The 18,787-nt window shown below is 35.0% G+C and overlaps 1 protein-coding gene across 2 annotated transcripts; it reads left to right on the top strand.

Annotated features, from left to right (window-relative positions):
* On the top strand, positions 10,000-13,016 carry LOC109338330 (transcription factor bHLH143-like). 2 transcript variants are annotated; one of them, XM_019575541.1, is made up of 4 exons: positions 10,000-10,097; positions 10,521-11,164; positions 11,270-11,426; positions 11,518-13,016. In XM_019575541.1, the coding sequence occupies exon 4, from the start codon at positions 11,540-11,542 to the stop codon at positions 12,605-12,607; it is 1,068 nt and encodes a 355-aa protein (XP_019431086.1). In that variant the 5' UTR covers positions 10,000-10,097; positions 10,521-11,164; positions 11,270-11,426; positions 11,518-11,539; the 3' UTR covers positions 12,608-13,016. The 2 variants fall into 2 exon arrangements, with proteins under 2 accessions (XP_019431086.1, XP_019431093.1); XM_019575548.1 differs by lacking the exons at positions 10,000-10,097; positions 10,521-11,164 and having other exon boundaries at positions 11,304-11,426; positions 11,523-13,016.

Genomic DNA, 18,787 nt, shown 5'->3' with positions numbered 1-18,787 from the left:
AACAATGACTGAAGATGTATGGTTGTGACACATGAGACTTGGTCACTTGAATTTCAAAGACCTTAGTCTCATGAAAACAAAGGAAATGGTCCTTGGTTTGCCTTCAATTCAGATACCAAAGAAGATCTGTGATAGCTGCCAGATTAGCAAGCAACCAAGATCATCCTTTAGCAAATTCACTACTTCAAGGGCTACTAGTCTTCTGCATATTGTCTATTATGATGTTTGTGGTCCCTTTGAGGTTCCCTCACTTGGTGGAAATAGATATTTTGTCACATTTGTTGATGACTTCAGCAGAAAGATCTGGCTCTACTTGATCAAGCTCAAGAGTGATGTGTTTGGTATATTCAAGTGCTTCAAGTGCATGGTTGAGAAACAATCAGAAAAATCAATCAATATGCTGAAAACTGATGGATTAGGTGAATTCACTTCTAAAGAATTCGAGTTGTTTTGCACTGAGAATGGAATTATGCATGAGGTGACTGCACCTTATACCCCTCAGTATAATGGAGTAGCTGAAAGAAGGAATAGAACCATTCTTAACATGGTTAGGAGCATGCTAAAGTCTAGAAACTTAACACATGGCTTATGAGGTGAGGCTGCAACAACAACAACATATGTTCTTAATCATTGTCCAACAAAGAAACTTGAATCTAAAGTGCCTGAGAAAGTCTGGTCTGGTAGGAAACCCTCAATTACACACTTTAGAGTCTTTGGATCAACTTGCTATAGACATATCCCTGATCAGAAAAGAAGAAAGTTGGATGACAAGAGTGAGTTGTTGATCTTTGTAGGCTATCATTCCACGGGATCTTATAAACTACTCAATCCCAAGACTAATCAAGTCTTATTCAGTAGGGATGTGCACTTCAATGAATCAAGTATTTGGATTGAAAAACAGAAGATGATAGAACCTTTAATTCAAGTTCCCTTGGAATGGAATCCAAGTGACTTCATATCATCATAAGATCTGAATTCAAGTGGAATAGAGCCTCAATCAGAAGCTGGAATTGATGATAGTGAAGCAAGCAGACCCTCTAGAATGAGAAACCTACCATCTAGACTAAGAGATTGTGAAATTATACCTGATGATGCGATCACAAATGAAGGTGAGCTAGTTCAGTATCTTGCACTATTTGTAGATACTGAACCTATCACAGTTGAAGAAGCCCTTAATAAGAAAGTATGGAAGAAAGCTATGGAGAAAGAATTAAGGTCCATTGTCAAGAATGAGACCTGGGAGTTGGTTAATCTTCCATATGATCAAAAACCAATTTCACTAAGATGGGTTTTCAAAACAAAACTCAAACCAGATGGCTCCATTGGCAAGTATAAAGCAAGATTAGTAGAAAATGGCTTTATGCAGAAGGATGGTGTGGATTTCTCTGAGGTTTTTGCTCCTATGGCCATACTTGAGACAATTAGATTGATAGTTGCTCTAGCAACCAAGAGTAATTGGGAGATGTGGCAACTTGATATGAAGTCAGCCTTTCTTAATGGCTCACTGATTGAGAAGGTTTACATAAAGCAACCCCTGGATTTGTGATCAGAGACAGTGAGGACAAAGTCTATAGATTGAAGAAGGCTTTGTATGGATTGAGACAAGCTCCAAGAGCTTGGAATAGAAGGATTGATGCTTTGTTCTTAAGAAGCAGGATTCAGGAAATGTGATGTTGAACATGGTGTTTATGTTAAGTGCACAAGCAACAACCATGTTCTCATCATTTGTTTGTATGTATATGACCTCATGATTACAAGAGGCAATTCAGATGGAGTTGATTTGATCAAGCAAAACCTGAAATCAGAATTTGAAATGTCTGATCTAGGAAGGCTGTCTTACTTCCTAGGCATATAGTTTAGACAGATTGAAGGAGGAATTCTTATGCACCAAAGAAAGTATATACAAGATGTCCTAAAGAAGTTCAACATGGTTAATTGTAACTCAGCTGAGACACCAGCAGAGCCAAACCTGAAACTGGACAGAGGAAACACTGAACCTGCTATAGATGGCACTAAGTTTAGACAAATGGTTGGTTGCTTGAGATTCATTTGCCATACCAGACCTGAAATCTCATTCAGTGTTGGATTGGTAAGTAGATTTATGAGTGATCCTAGGAAGCCTCATCTCATAGCAGCCAAGAGAATTCTAAGGTATCTTAGTGGTACACTTGATTTTGGAGTTTTCTTCTCCAAGAAACTAGAAAAATGCAGGCTGCAACTCTCTGTATACTCTGATTCAGACTGGTTTGGGGATTTGATTGAGAGAAAGAGCACTATGGGTTATGTTTTTATGTTGAGTGGTTCACCAGTGTCGTGGTGCTCGAAGAAGCAGGAAATTGTTGCTCTCTCTACATGTGAAGCTCAGTATGTTTCAGCTTGTCATGCTGCTTGTCAAGCCTTGTGGTTGAGTTCATTACTTGAAGAGTTGATGGTTGGGTTTGAAGGCAGTGTGGAGCTTGTTGTTGATAACAAATCAGCCATTAACTCGACTAAGAATCCGATTGGCCATGGCAGAAGCAAGCATATAGAAAGGAAGTATCACTTCCTTAGAGATCAAGTAGAAAAAGGCAAGATATGTTAGAAATATTGCAAAATTGAGTTGCAAGTTGCTGATGTGATGACAAAACCGGTTAAAGTTGATAGATTTGAGAAGGTTATTGTGTGTGATTTGCTTGTAACAAGAGATTTAGGATTAAGGGGGAGTGTTAGAAATAGCTAGTTAGTTAGTTTCCATTTAAAGCTAGTTTTTGAAAGTTAGTTGGTAGTTGGTTGTGAACTTACTATAAATAGCTTGTGCATTGTGTTTGTTGAATAACAAGATCATGTCATTGTTGAATTCATTTTACTAATTCTTCATTTCTTTAAGTCATTCTTGTTCTTCTCAAAAACTCCAAGTCTCCACTTCTCTATTACTCAGCCTCACGGCTTCTTCATTTCCTTCTTCTTAATCTTCTTATTTTAGGCGGATAGTGAACTCAAGTTACTCCAACAATCAAATAAATAATGGGTTAAGCATTCTTTGTATTTTCTTATTGGGATACCATACCCTGTCTAATGATAGTATTTATATACTTTCTCCTTTATATTATTTATTAATTATTCTCCCCTGTCTAGGTTTTACTGAATACTTTACACTAAAAAATATACAATGACACTATTAAAGGATGTGGAGGACCAAGGTAGAAGTAAAGAATGAGAAGATCAAATATAAGTGTATATGTGGTGTGAATTAATAGGTGTTGTTAAAATCGTACCGGTTACCAAACCGGTCAGGGTATTGGTATAGTGATACAGTGGTTCAACTGGTGATTCAGTAATTAAACCGCATGCCGGTTAAATCGGACATACCTACTTATATTTATATATATAAAAACCTATAACAAAAAAATTCCAAATAGGTAGATACTCAAATTTATAATCCATATTTATAATCTACTCAAAATTCACATAAACAAACAATTAAGTCTTTAACAAATTTAAAGTCTAAATTACAAAACATATATTAATCCAAAAGTATACTTAACAACCGCAAAATATAAATAAATGACACCAAGTTCACAACTCACTCTACAAAACAAATAAATTTGGAGTTTTAATATTTAACATCAATGAGTCAAAGTTGTCTCTTTTCGATATTATATTTGTCCACCAAATCCTATTTTCAGACACTACTCCAAGATTACACAAATGTCACTGAGATTACACATGAATGTTAGGAAGCAAAAAGTGTAATCTATATATGTCTTGGAAACATGTGTCTTGAAGTGTTGAAGAAAGATTGAAAAGATGGGTTACCTTGTAATGAGCTTTTAAGTTTTTTTTCAAACAAAAATATATGTGTATAAATTGGCCGGTTTAGTAAAATACCGACCGGTTCACCGGTTTTGATACTTGACCGGTTCAACACCTGTACCGTACCGGTTAGGGGTCCGGTTCACCTGTTTTCCAGTTGAATCGACCGGTAAGAAATCGTTTTTACAACATTGGAATTAATGATGGAGGACAAACATTTTAATTTTATAATGAATGGAGATGTACAAGACTTCTTCCACTAACTTATCCTAACCCAAAAGAAAATTAGAAATTAATTTCAATGTCTTTTAGTTCAAGTTTAAGTCAGGTGTAGAATTGTTAGATGTGTCTAGATGTGGATCCTTTATATTTTAAAATGTATTTTTATTTTACAATTGGAAATAAAATACTTATGATTTCTTAACTTAATTCAGTAACGTGATATTCTAAGTTTGTATATATCTTAGCTCTTATTCTATGATTTAAGGTGTTGAAATATATACATTATGTATCAACATATGACTTTGATTTACTTCCATTCTAAACATTATTAATGTCATAATCAAATATATATTTTTTTTGTAATATCAATACTATTCTCTAACCATTTAAGGTAATAAACTAATCTCTTTTGGAGTATGTAAATTACTCATTCTAATAAATGTCGCTCATATGAATCAAATTTTTGACATTTTGATTACCCTAAAAATCTAGCGAGATCTTACACTACTTGACCAATATCTCATTAATTAATAAACCAGGTTTAAATCGAGTAGGTGCTATCCAAGCAGATAATCCACGTTCGTATCATTATAATACTATATTAGATTTAAATCCAAGGATATAATCCCAAGGTCCTATCATCATTTTGATTAGATAAAGTATCCAAATTAATTTCAAATATAGTGTGTAAAAGTGCACAAAAAGTAACATATATTGATATTTGTATCTCTTTTATGTGTAATGATATTACAATTTTACCCTTAAAATATAAAGGAATAAGTCATTTGCCTCTCCATGAGGGAGTCTCACTCGTTAATTTCGAATAAGGAAATTCTCTCCATTAATGGAGAAGTAAGATGATTTTACATGTGTTTTTAATGACAAAAGTATTATTATATTGTATATAAAATGATAAAAATGTATTACCATATGATTGTTTTCTTTATTTTTTGTGGTACTTGTCTTTCCATTAACGAAGAATTTCTATCCAATAAAATAATGATAATAGGTGCGTGCGTGCCAATAAACAGATCAATTCTTTTAATCATCTCTTGAAAAACGAGATTCTTGTTCTTGATACATCATAATTCTCATAGCTGGTCAGTGGTATAAAGGAAAGGGTAAAAGTGTTAAAATAAAATAGAATAAATAGATTGAAGAAAAAGTTGTGCCTTTTATGGGATGATAGAGCAAAGGACCCAAACAAAAAAAGTAGAACTAAGTGTGGGCGTGACCATAGAAAGTTTTAGTCAGATTACAAAACAAAAACAAAAACAGCAACATAAAAAGTTTTTAGTCAGTTTAAGAATAAACAAAACCAAATCTTAAAGCATCTATCAACCGTGTATAAAGAAAGTGGAGCATTCTTTTAATATATCAGTAATCAGTAAATGCTTGAAAAGTTAATAGGCGTGGTCACCACATAAAGTTACCCTTTAGTGAATGGAAAAGGTTAATGTGATTGGAAATGTTAAATACAAGATATATAGTCATTGGACATTCAATAAAAATAAATTCAACCCAAACAACGTAACAGAGAAAGGGTGGTTTCTAGCCTCTAATTAAGAACATGTTAAATCTCAAATCAACATTGTAAATACGTGTGTACATGTTATATATCATTAATCCACATTTTGGATTCATGTTCTAAGTGAATACTTCACACGCCTAAAACAAGGATTCTCTGTACCAAAATGACATTGTCCTCATGTCTTAATCTAATGGAGTAACACCAAATAATATAAAAATATAAGTTTATGTTTTTATTTTTATTTTCTCAATAAAATGATACATTTTGATTGGCTTGAAACACAAATGAGGAACCAATAAGGATAGAAGATCTCAATCCCACACGACTCTATTGGATGAGCTTGAGAATTTGAGGTACTCCAAATTGTAAATGTTATATTCCTTATACATGAGGTGCAATTCAGTTGATAAGAACCTATAAAGATCAGGAATCCATTATGAGATTAGATTTCTTAATTGAATGATCATTCTTCACATGTAAAGTAAATGATTATGTTAATTGATACCTTTACTCTAATTAACAAAGTATTCTCACTGGTCACTACTCACTAGTAGTTCAACAAAAGAGGCATCGGATGCATTATCAAGTTCTAGGCCTACAATTTTTGCTGTGAATTTAGAAAAATCTTCCATTAGGGGATGTTTTAGAGGACAAAACTATAGTGGAAGAGGTTTATACTTTATACAATGGTGGTAGAAACAATTGTATCAAAGCCTCCTAGCACTCATGAAACCTTTGCCATTTTTTCACATATACATCCTATTTCTATTACTTTACCTGATGGATGTAACATTATTGCATCAATTTCTAATAAAGTATTTATCAAATACTTTCACTTTGTTAAATGTGCTGTATGGGCCTCAATTTACTGTCAATCTTCTTTCTGTTAATAAACTAACCAAAACATCAGATTCTGTCTATTTTGAACATGATTTCTGTTTCATTCAACAGGTTACCAGTAAGAAGATGGTTGGTTTAGCTAAGCAGCATAAAGTCTTGCACATCAATGTTTCTAATTCTAGTTGTAATTTGGCACCTTTGGCCATGTCTCTAATTCTAGACATAGCATTCTCTGTAAACAATTTAGCTTTATTCCCTTTTTACCTCATGAACCCTGTGATGCATGTAAGTATGCTAGACAAAGAAGGTTGCCTTACAAAAACAGTGTTTCTTGTTCAACAAGCATCTTTAAATTAATCCACAAAGTCATTAGGGGTCCATTGTCTATGTCCTTCATCACCGCCCTTTTCTCCCAATGATCTCTATATAACATTCAATCTCATGTAGATCATTCCCTCATTGTAAAGAATGATAACTCATGTTGGGTCAGACTACGACCACGAAGCCTCCAACTACAAAAGAGTTTCATTGCTCCCGGGGCATGGGAAGAGTGGATTTCCACTTATAAACTTTTTTGCCCATCCCCTCTTTATCCAATGTGAGACTTCATACTTGAATAAACCCAAATAGCTTATGTTTGTTGATAACATTTTGTCGACTAGAAGTGACATGCTGGAAAACATTAGTGTCCAAGAGTTTATGGATGCTCAATTCAGTATTAAATAGCTAGGGTCTTTCAGATACTTCCTAGATCATGAGGTATCAAAATCATCCAAGGGCAATGTTCTAAACCTGGAAATACACTGTTGAAATTCTCTCATCCCAATGAATCTTTATACCAAGTTGCAAGCTGTTCAAGAAAGGCCTTGTATTGATTCATCCCTCTACAAAAGACTGGTCGGTAAAGTAATGCATAAAATGATATCTCAATTTTGATGTATATAAAACATTTTGAGCAATTTAAAATATATTTTTTTCTTCTTTGGCATTGCAACTATTGTTCTAGCCAAATTCAACAATAATTTAAAATAACAACACAATTTTATTATTTAAGTCTAGTTTAAAAACTACATAATCCTATGTCTTCTGTATATTAATATCGAAATGATTCATATCCGGTACTTAGTATTGGGAATATGAGAAAAAAAATGATATAAGAATTATTTATACTATAATTATATCATTCACTATTAATATTCATATTTAATTATTATTGACTTTTCAAGAAAAAAAAAAATAGAGTAACTATGTATAAATTTTTAAGTGTCAATATGACTTATTGTCTATAGGCAGAGTATTTTGATGGTTTAAGACTTTAGGCACATCAATATATCACATCACTAGAAAGTATAATGGTACTCTGTGGAGGGACCATTTCCTATTGAGCTTTTGTACACCAAAGTCTCAACCTTTAAAGTCAGGCAATTGATGGTTAAGAAGAAGAATTACCCTCAGATGGAGTGAGTATGAGATATGATACACAATTAGATGATGGGTGGGTCCATAATTTACATCTACATAATTCCTAGTTTGAACGGTCAAGCTACAAATTATTGATATTCATGTGAAACATTAGATCCCATCTCCTTTTCATCTTCTAATCCCTACCATCTCCTTCCACTTCCTTCTTTTTGATGTTCTTGCAATTTTCTTTCTTACTATTTTTCTACTTCTTCCCATGTTATAACATTGTATGCTTATGCGCTTGCTTTTAGGCTTAAATTTATTATGAAAGAAAAATACGGTCTTATAGGATAATATGTCTAAGGTTTGTAAAAAAATAAACTTTATCTAAGTTATTTACCCCACCTACCATAAAACTATAGGAGCGATATTATTTGGAACAAGATCCTCTTTATTATTGGAGAGAAAAGTTCTTTTTTTCTCTCTTTTAATTGTAAGGATAAAAATATAATCTTACCATAAATTAAAATAATATAAATGTTATTACACTTTAATTTTTCTTTTCTTTTTAAGAGTACATGTCTCACCATTAGGAGATGAGACTCATTCCTATTATCTGTATAGGATCATTTAATACCAAACATGGGGATGCTCTATTGAACATCACAATGCATATTGTGATACTAGTTGTATTAGAAAAACTTGATGGCACCAGAGGGACAAGCTATAAATTGACTATTGTAAGGGAATGTTCACTAATTGGTATTGTTGGACCCAAAAGTTTGGCCATTATTAATGAAATAAATTGACCAATTAACCTATCTCGTGGCTAGTCAAGTTCGGGTCCTATTATACTTGTTAGAACATCTGAAAATCTATGGAGAAGAATATTTATTTAGTTATGTGCACCAATTAGTCCAACCGATTCTTACTGACAAATTTTACCGAATCTAATTTTAGTACTGCTAAATTTTTGTTGGGAAAATTAATGATTTTCCCCCACCTTATCTAATTTTCTTCAACTCCCATTATGGATTTCCAATTGCAAACCTTTTAAGGACCTATAGCTACTAGCAACCAATAAGGTAAACATGCATTTTTAAGCTTATTAACCATCATATAAATATTTTAATACATTTTTATTTAACTTTAATTTAACATGGAAAATTATTTGCAAATTATCTGAATGACCTACAGGCTACATGTGGTGATTATGATAAAATGAGGAGGATATAATAGGAATTTCGCGTTCACACTGTACATAATGTATTCAGCAGAATGCACATGATGGTATTTCAAGTTGGGTGGATGTAGTGGACTCATCCACGGGAACGGGGTAAGGTCCAACTAAGCTAATATTGGAACTCATGGACATGGCCAAGTCATCTACGCATAGGGCAAGGTCAACACTCATAGTATATGTGAGTTTTTTTTGGGTATTACGAATGATATTCTCTTACCTTATGAGTAAAAAATTAATCTATTTCTAGTTGTGTAATTCTCTCTTACTAAATATCGCTCTTAATAATCAAATCTTTCAAATTTTGGTTGTTCTAAGACCTAAGAAAACTTTACATTACTATATATCATTGATGTTTAATCTAAAAGTTAAGATTCAAATTCTAAAATAATATCTTTAATTATCAGATAAAGTTATGTACATTTATCACTCTCTTACCCTATTATATGAAACTCGTGTCATAAGCTTCACTTAAACATATTTTTACTCGAAGATTCATATTTAGATAATTTTAATTATTTAATTATAATAAATTCCATATTGTTGTTCATGCTTATACATCCATTGTAAATGAAAAAGAAATTAAAATTCTAGATTAGGAATTGTGACAGAAACATTTTATAAAGGAAAGCATTCACGAGGTCATGATCCAACAACCCATGGGACCAAGGAGAGAGAGAAAGATGTAAAGCTAAGTTATAGGGTACTGTTTTTCACGAGTGTGATACTCTCCGATACAAGATTAAGATGTGAGAAATTTTTTTTAACGGTGATCATTACATATTATTTTCTATTATAAAATATAAAAAAATTCTTTAAAATATCTCATCCTCATAATTTAGTATTGGTTTCTCCTGGAAGAGGAGTTGAAATAGTTTTTCATGATTGTACACTTAAATAGCTTGCGTGCACTCCTGACTCAATAAATTATTATTATTAATTTGATCCACTTTCATTCAAGGGGTATATCTGTCATTACATCCTCTATATAATTCATGTCCCCGTTCTCTCTTCCTAACTACACATATTGTTACTCTCTCTCTAACACTTGCCTTTTCCAATTCACGTGTAAGTTCTTGTTTCATGTTGTTCTTATCAATGAATCTTATGTTAGTTTTATCCTATGTATGTTTGTGTTTTTTTTTGTTGGTCAAATTTAGTTGTCAGCTTCAGGTTTTGTAGATCTTCAATTCTGTAGCTTGATTCTCAGTAGCTTTTGTGTATGGTTTTAAAAAAAAGTTTCATAATTTCTTGTTGCAGCATGTCACTGTTTCAACTTCATTTTTAATATTTTTCTTCATGGTACTGAAAACTATATTTCATAGATTTGAGCTGAATCCCAGTAATTACCCTGCAAGGAAGGTTTTGTTTTAAAAATAGGATAAAGAAAAAGCAAAAGAAAATAAATTTGTTTTGCTTATATTTGTGTTGGTTTTATTTTGAACAGAATCCAATGTTGTATCAGATCTAATATGTTAAACTGTATTGCAGGGTGCTAAACTTGTTTTTTGGGTGAAGAAGTAGTAGTGGTGGCTTAGTCTCTGTTTGTTATAAGGATTAAGGATATAGCAGCATGCGGTGGTGGCTTACTCTCTCAGTTGATGTATACCGAAAAGTGATTTCTTTGAACCTGTATTGCAAAGTGATTCTGTAACTATAACTTTCAAAGCCTGTGATAAAAACTCTTCTCTTTCTTCTTTAACTTATCATCTCTCAAATGGGTTCCAGTTTCTTTGTTGTTATTCCTTGCTATGTTCGCCAGATCAGTTGAAATATAGTGCCCACCTAGCTTCAAGATCTTGTTTTCAATTTGGTCTAGTTTGTTTACTCTCATAATCTCTTGTTCTTTTTCCTTCTCTCTAGGATTAGTAGTACTTGTCTCATTTGTAATTGTACTTTGTGTGTCACTCAATTGATCGAAACCTGTTTCGCTATCGTGGGGTGTTGTTAAGCTTAATTGACTTCTTCGGGAACATTGTAGTTCTTCCATTTTGAAGGGTTGGAAAGTAGTTATGGTGTGCCAAGCAGCGGGTCAAACCAAATTTCGGGCTTTGAAACACGAAAATGGTACTGCAGGGAGCTCCACCATAATAGTTAGAGTTATAGCATGCTTTCGACCACTCAGAGAATGCCAGGTATGTCACCTCAAAGATTCAGGAAATTGAGAATGTTTTTCTTTGTGCTTCAAGGGAAATATCAACGAAGTCCTAATATTATTTTTGTGGTTGTGTATTATGCAGGCTGAATATTTCCGTCAGTTACTCAAACCTGTCACGTAGAATAGTTTTTTGCCTTGCTCTTTTCGGGTTAAATCGGTGGTTTTAGTTGTTTTACTTGTTGGTGGAAGAGAAATCAATAGTATCATATAACTCGTGTTGTAATATTCGTTTTCTTCAGGTACATATTGCATTGTTACTTGTTAGTATATTGTTCCGTTAATTTTGATTACTTGTTAATTTGCTAACTTAATGATACATGTTTGTAAAATCATAGGTGATTGTTCTCCTTGAATGGGAGAAGATTGTAGAACTTGGATGCCTCAAATGTGGCAATCACCCAATTTGAGTCCCATTGGTGCTCCCGATGATACCGGGAAGCGAAATGGTGTCAATATGGGCACAAGGAATGTGACCATGCCAGCTTATGCATCCTCCGTGTTACCTCACTTGCAGTTTGGACATCCTAATGAGCCTCGTGGATGGTTTTACTGCTTGCCTCGCTTTCGACAGGCATTTACCCCTTCTCCGAACCTTACTACTGAGGAAAAACAACCTGGTGGTCATGTGAAAGGTTTTGAAGGGGAAATTAGAGCCAATGCGGGCTCAGGTTTCCCACAGAAGAGATTCTTGGTGGTTGATCAAACAGCTGATCAAACAACTCTCGTTTATAGTTCGAAATTTGGGAATCCTGTTGATTGCCGTGCTTCTTGGGATTCGAAACAGCATGGTTCTAACAATTTGAATGGGCGTGAACCTTATTTAAGTAGAGATTTGAATCATGTGATTGGACCAAGTTTTGCTGATAAAGGTGATGATAATCAAGGAACTGACATTGAAAGTGAGATGCATGAAGACACAGAAGAAATAAATGCATTGCTTTACTCAGACAGTGATGATTATTCTACCGAGGATGATGAGGTTACTAGTACAGGGCATTCGCCCAGTACCATGACCAGTCATGGTAACCACGAATCCTATAGCGGAACCTCCAAAGAAGAAGTTGCTAGTTCGGCCAGAAGATCAAAGAAGCGGAAGCTAAGCGATGGTGCTTATGATGATGACATTCAATTCATGGACACTGCTGGTTCTCAGAATCCGAACAGAACCTTTGACATGGCAGATGATGATGCAGAATCAAGATGCTCTAGTGGCAACAATATTCAAGGGGTAGGTGAAATGAGTTCCTCGTCATGCATTAAGAAGATGAGAAAGGATAAGATACAAGATGTTCTAAGCATTCTCCAGAGCATGATTCCTGGTGGGAAGGACATGGGCCCCGTTGAGCTTATTGATGAAGCCGTACATTGCTTGAAATCCTTGAAACACAAGGCTAAAGCTCTTGGACTTGATGCTTTATAAACCAGCAGTGTTATTGCTTAATACCCTATCATTTATGAATTACGTTATATTTTAGTTCTGGTTTGTGAATAAACAAGGTGATGTAGTGTGTGGGGAATTCACTTTATTAGGGTGTTTTCACATTTTATCAGAAGGTCCCATCGCATTCAGTAAAGTTAATAATGTAAAGTGTGAATTCTCAATTTGCAAGTGCAACTCCACACCTTAAGCCATTGACTATGTGTGGTTTATGTTTTTTGTGTAAAAAAAGAAGGGACTATTATGGAGCAATCAAGGAAAAATGTTTCATCATTAGTCCATGTCTTAGGGGTTAGAGAAAGTAGCACTATGAGATATGAGTTGTTATGAATGAGAAGACTAGTTGCTTCGTAAAGTACCCAAAAAACAAGAGTGCACGCCTCTTAGCTGTTATGGGCCCCACTTTCACTTTCACTTTTTGTGAAGATATGTTGTCGCAAGTTGTATCATGTACTAATGACAATGAAGCAAAAAACAGAAGAAAAAAAATAGTAGATATTTAAACTTTTAATTATTATAATATATTTTTATTAAATTGACATGAGATTTGGTACATGGTTTGAAATAACATGTGTGTTCACTTTTTGTATCCTTGTGATGTTGAATCCTTTGTGGGTTTATCTATAAATTATCACTACTAGCTAAGCAATCACCTTCCCTTTTATGAGAGACAGACACAACTTGGTGTGGGGTCTGGGAAAGAAGCATTCACAAAATTTTCACATGATGGGAAACACTGATATTTGTGTTCTATGTTCTGTTTAGTGCTATTATTATGGGGCTTCTTCTGCTGTGTGAATTGTAATTGGTATGTGCACTTATTAAGGGAATTGATGATATCTTGGTTGGATGTAATTCAATGTGGTTGTTGTTACTGTTGTCCTTTTGCCTGTGTAGCTATGTCGCATGCACGCATTTAATGTATGGGAAAGTGATGTGTTTATAATTTGTAATTTCATAAAGTCTCAACACAAACATAAGGATGAACTAACAAATTTGCAAACAAAGGTAAAAGAGATAGTGAAAGCTTAGGAAAAGGGGAAGTAAGAGTTAGGATTTGACTTAGATGTAAAAGTAAAGAAAAAATTGCTTGCTTACATGTGATATGAATAAGTTAGTAATATATTTGTACGAAGAGAGATCCACTTACTCTAAGAGTAAGTTTTTTAAGCTTACTTCTTATCATGTCCATCAATTTTAAGAAAATCTAATGGTTTAAATTACTTAGTAGATCTAAAGTATTAAATATTCCTAGAATTGATGATCAGGATAAGAGGTAAATTTAAAAAATTGTAAAGAAGATTTTGCTCCTGACCTTGGTACGGTTTTGATGAAGACACCAACATCACCAAAAAGAAGAAAATGAAGAATACTCATAAAGACAATGAAGATTAAGCTTCAAAGATATTCAAGACTTTTAGTCAAGTCTAAATAGGTACTTCTATCTTATACTCTTGATTATACAATAGTAGTAATGCTCAAACTATTTTTATAAGAAAATTGAAACACTTTAAAATACTTAAAACAATTTTCAAAAAATAGTGTGGAACATGTTACTTTATCTAAGTAACAGGTTACAAGTGTGAGAAAAGAGTTATCTAACTTAAAACTGTCAGAGTAATCCATAATTATCTTTGAGTAACAGATTACTAGTGTTATTAAAGTTGAGTAACTGATTACTCAACTTGTTGTAATCGATTACTCTAATTTGAAAATAAATGATTAGTGGACAGAACACCTGAGTAATCGATTACTCAATGTTGTAATCGATTACTGAGAGTTGTTGCATCAGATTTTCAAATTCAAAGTGAATGAGTTTCAACCCAAAAGACATGTTTTCATTTCAATCAATTCCTACCATTTCAAAGAGACATTTTGGCTGATTGGAAAGCCTATATAAAGGCATTGAAACTCACAATCCATATACACAACTCTTATACAAATTTCAAAAGCTCTTACACATATTCTGAAATTATTTTTTGCACTTTTTGCAACAAGTTCTTAAACTTTCAAAGTTGATTTTTCTGAAGTTGCTTAAAGTGAAAGTGTTTCAAGTTTACAAACTTATAAAGAACATTATTACTAAGTATACTAAAGAGTTGTTTGGATTGCAAGTTACATCACTTTCATACTTGTAAAGGCAATTCAGCTATAGTTGAACATTCTTCATTACTATTGTAGCACGGTGTATGATAAGAAAGGGGATTAGAATCACTTGGAAATGTGTTTTCCAAAAGTGAATAAGGATTAAGGAGTTTGTAAGGTACATAGAAATCTCGAGGTGGGATATTGTAATTGCAACTCATAATCTTTAGTGGAAAAATCTCTTGTGCTGCAAGAGTACTGGACGTAGTCTTTGGTGGACAAGAAGGTGAATCAGTATAAAAATCTTTGTGTACTCTCTTCTCCCTTATCTCTTTGATTTTACTTATTAATTTTCTACATATATTTTCTATTGTACTTTAACTCTTGATTTTGCAGAAAAAATGGACATTATTTTAAGTCAACTAATTCACCTCCTCTTAGTTGCAATCTCAGTCTTACAAAAACTTGTTCTTGGAATAAGTTGATCCTCAATCTATTTCTATATTAAAAAAATAATGTTAAGTATATTCGGTTTAGTTAAAGTTGGATAGGTTCAAAAAAAATTGAATTCATTATCCTAACCAAACATGTTAGGATTTGCTTTTAAAATCTAATCTAGCCCGTTAATTCGATTCATTCCATCTAATATGGGTTAGATTTGTAAGTTGGACTAGACACACTTGTAAATAAAGATATGTTATCCGAAAGTATATTTAATTTTATTAATTGACATAATATATTTTTATTTGTTTGAAATATATTTTGGAATATATTTTGGGACAAGATATAATTCTCCCACTCTTACACCCCAAATTATGTTTAAAAAGTATATGGAAAGTATTCTACGTTCATGTACTCGGTGGTGTGACAAGGGACATGGACCACGCGCGTTGAATTATGAATTATTAGGGAGGAATATGTATATGTGTGCATTAGAGAGAGGGGGGACATGGCGTGTTTGTGGTGAGTAGTCAATAGTCATGGTGGGTATCAAACAAGAGAGAGAATCATTTATTTATTGAAGTCCATTGATCTTTACACTGCAAAGGAAGCATGCCATTCCTTAGAACTTGTTGGATTCGAAATCTCTTTTATATATTTTTCTAATGAGGATCCTTTAGTCAACAACTAAATTTTAGTTCCCATGTGCATGAGAAAATTGAACTACGTCAGTTGTATTTACTTTTACTAATACGTCAATAGGAGAAATACATTTCGACTACCACAGCTGTTCTTTAATATAGATAGGAAGTGGCCGGAATTGGAAACCGGATTGAGTAGCTTGCTTCTAGAGGTTGATCGGAATGGAACTTGAACCCCCTGGTGAAAGTATCTGGAAAAATTCTCCGACGATCAATTCAGTATGAGAGTGAGTGAGAGTAAATATGAGAGATGAAAGTAAACAGTAATGAATGCAAGTAATAAATGTGAGAGTAGAACAATAATGATACTTCATGTGTGAGAGTTCTTATTGAACAAGGATCCTCTCCATTAATGGAGAGGCAAGTGATTGTTTTGCTCACATTTTTAATGGCAAAAAGGTAATTTTATGAAACACAAAACGGTAAAATTGTTATTACATATTGCATTTTGTGTGTTAATGTGTATCACTTGCCTCTCCATTAATGGAGAGGAGCCTTACTCGTTCTTATTTATAGAGTTCCGGATGGTGAATGTGGCATCTGGTCATTGGTCGGTTGTAGTCCAACAAGTATTATAGCAGTACGATAGGCGTATACTAGGTTGTCCTTAAGCACCTTACAAGTCTGTCATTGTCGACCTGTCGGGAGTAGGTAGAATTTGCAGGCAGCGTAGTAGATGGAATGTCAGCGACACATTAATGGCGAGTCAAAGGTGCATTAATGGTGAGTTGGGGACGCATTAATGACTCATGCAGTAAGTATTATTTGGGCCTAGCCGGTCAACGATGGAATGTTTTCAGGCGGGTATCCATTCGATTTACCCAGGGAGGAACAATTGCCATCAATATAGCAGTAGGACCGATGGTTGGTTGTGTTGTTAGACTCAGAATATTCGGGCGATCATTGAGGCCCATTCAGTGATCATCGCGGGTGAGCTTCGCTTGGATCCGTTGACCGATGTCAACTTATTGTTTTTAGAACCGGCCACATCATTAGCTTCTATGCATATGGGTAGGTTATGATGATGGTTTGTAACGCTTCAGATGAGGACCTCGAGTGTCCAACCGACACATCGATTTGTTTCAGATTCCTTGCTTTGTTTCCTAAGCCATCTTTGGATCGTCCTCGAGTGACTTTGACGGATGGGATGAGTCCTCGAATTGGACCTCGGGCAAGGCCCGAGTCCAGTCCTTTTTCTTATAAATAGGGGGTTGCCCAATTCATTCTTCTTCACTTTGCTTTCTCAATGAAATTTTCTCTTGTCGAGCTTGTGTTTTATTAAATCTGGCTACCAACCCTTTCTTTCTTCCAGATTTTCCGACTTCGAATACTCGACAATTTCTTGTATCTTCTCTTTATATATAGTTTTCTCCTGTCATAGCATGTTCAGTGAGGAGTCAAGTTCCGATGAGGTAGAGATCATGTCCGGGCCTCCACCTATTTTTAGTAAACTCGCCTTTAGTTACCATCAGTGAACTCAATTTACTTATGCCCTGGGTAATAGTTGGTCTGCATGGAGATGACCGAAACAACTCTCTCTATCGACCTTGCTACATAACCTGAGGAGAAAAAAGGTCGGGGGTGATGCTGTTGTAATGGACCGGGCAGTTTTCTCCGAGAAGTAGCGTCTAGTCTTGGATGATATGTCCTATTTGGAGTCTGACGCTTCTTCCGGTGACAGGTTAATCATGGGGAGGAACTTTGTTGATCGTGCCGGTCAGTTCGACATCCCGGAGAGTATGGCGAGTTCCAACTCTAAGTACTGTTGTGGATGTTCTTACTCGCCCGACGAATGACATTATGTGGTACACCTCTAATGACCAGGAGTGTGTTTGTCAGAACATACTCATCAAGAAACAGAATTGTTAGAGCTTTTATATGTATGAGTATGTCTATCGGCGGATAGGGGTGAGAATCTCCTTTGAATGGTGGTATGTCGATATGTTGCAACATCTTCAAGTGGCCCCTTCTCAACTGCACCCCTTCAAAATCTTATGGGACGTCATGGAGCGGCCATGCACTATCCGATTGTTTTTCTCGATGTTCCGGGTGGCTCATAACACAAATCAGGATGAGAATAAGGAAGGTCGCCAAGGGTGGACGTCTCTGCAATCTCGGAATGGTCGTTCCCTTTTCCATCATTTTGAAGGATCAGTGAAGAACTGGAAAGCTGGATTCTTCCGGGTAGAGGCTTGAGGATCCCGCCATATGGCCCCGACAATGTACCATGTTTCCCATTTTCTTGGAACAGGGAAATTCATCAAAAGCAAACCGACTCTCTCAGCTTTTCCTACAAACAATTGGATGACCAGGGAAAAAGGGCGGCAAATGAGATATTGTCCTGGATTAAGGATAGACGGGTTATCAAATGAATCGGTCGGTAGGTATCCGGCTATAGATGTCTTTAAACAATATCTTGATTAGTACATTTCATGACTGACTTATTTTCTCTTATGTTTTTTCAATAGCGGCTATGGGCGACCAAGTAGACTGAAGCAGACTCCTTAGAAGAGGAAGGATGTTAAAGCCAACAAAAGGGTGAGGCATAACTCACCTTCCTGATCTGAAGGCCCATCTAGGGGGATGTTACCCCTCATAGGGAAGGCGAGCATCCTGCCAACTCTAGGGAAACTCCCATTTACCGTCTTGAGCCTACCTCTACCTTTCCTTCTAGGTTGACCCCAAGTCATTCGGTCGATTTGAAAGCTGAAGAATCTACTCTTGTTGAAGTTATCGATGTGAATGCTACTCGCCAAGAGAGGCATGTGAGGGACAAGACTACTAGAGCGGACAATGGAAAATCAATTCCTGCCTGGGCAAAGTACACCTACAACATCCCGAAGGCTGCTGAGCAGGCTTTGATGAACTCGGGGGTTCGGTAGACGATGAACAACATACCCCTGACTAAGTTGTTGAGGAGGACCAAGGTAGCTGG

The sequence above is a fragment of the Lupinus angustifolius genome, chromosome LG02, assembly GCF_001865875.1.
Source record: "Lupinus angustifolius cultivar Tanjil chromosome LG02, LupAngTanjil_v1.0, whole genome shotgun sequence".
Lineage (NCBI taxonomy): Eukaryota > Viridiplantae > Streptophyta > Magnoliopsida > Fabales > Fabaceae > Lupinus > Lupinus angustifolius.
This window is presented reverse-complemented; position numbering and strand designations above follow the sequence as displayed.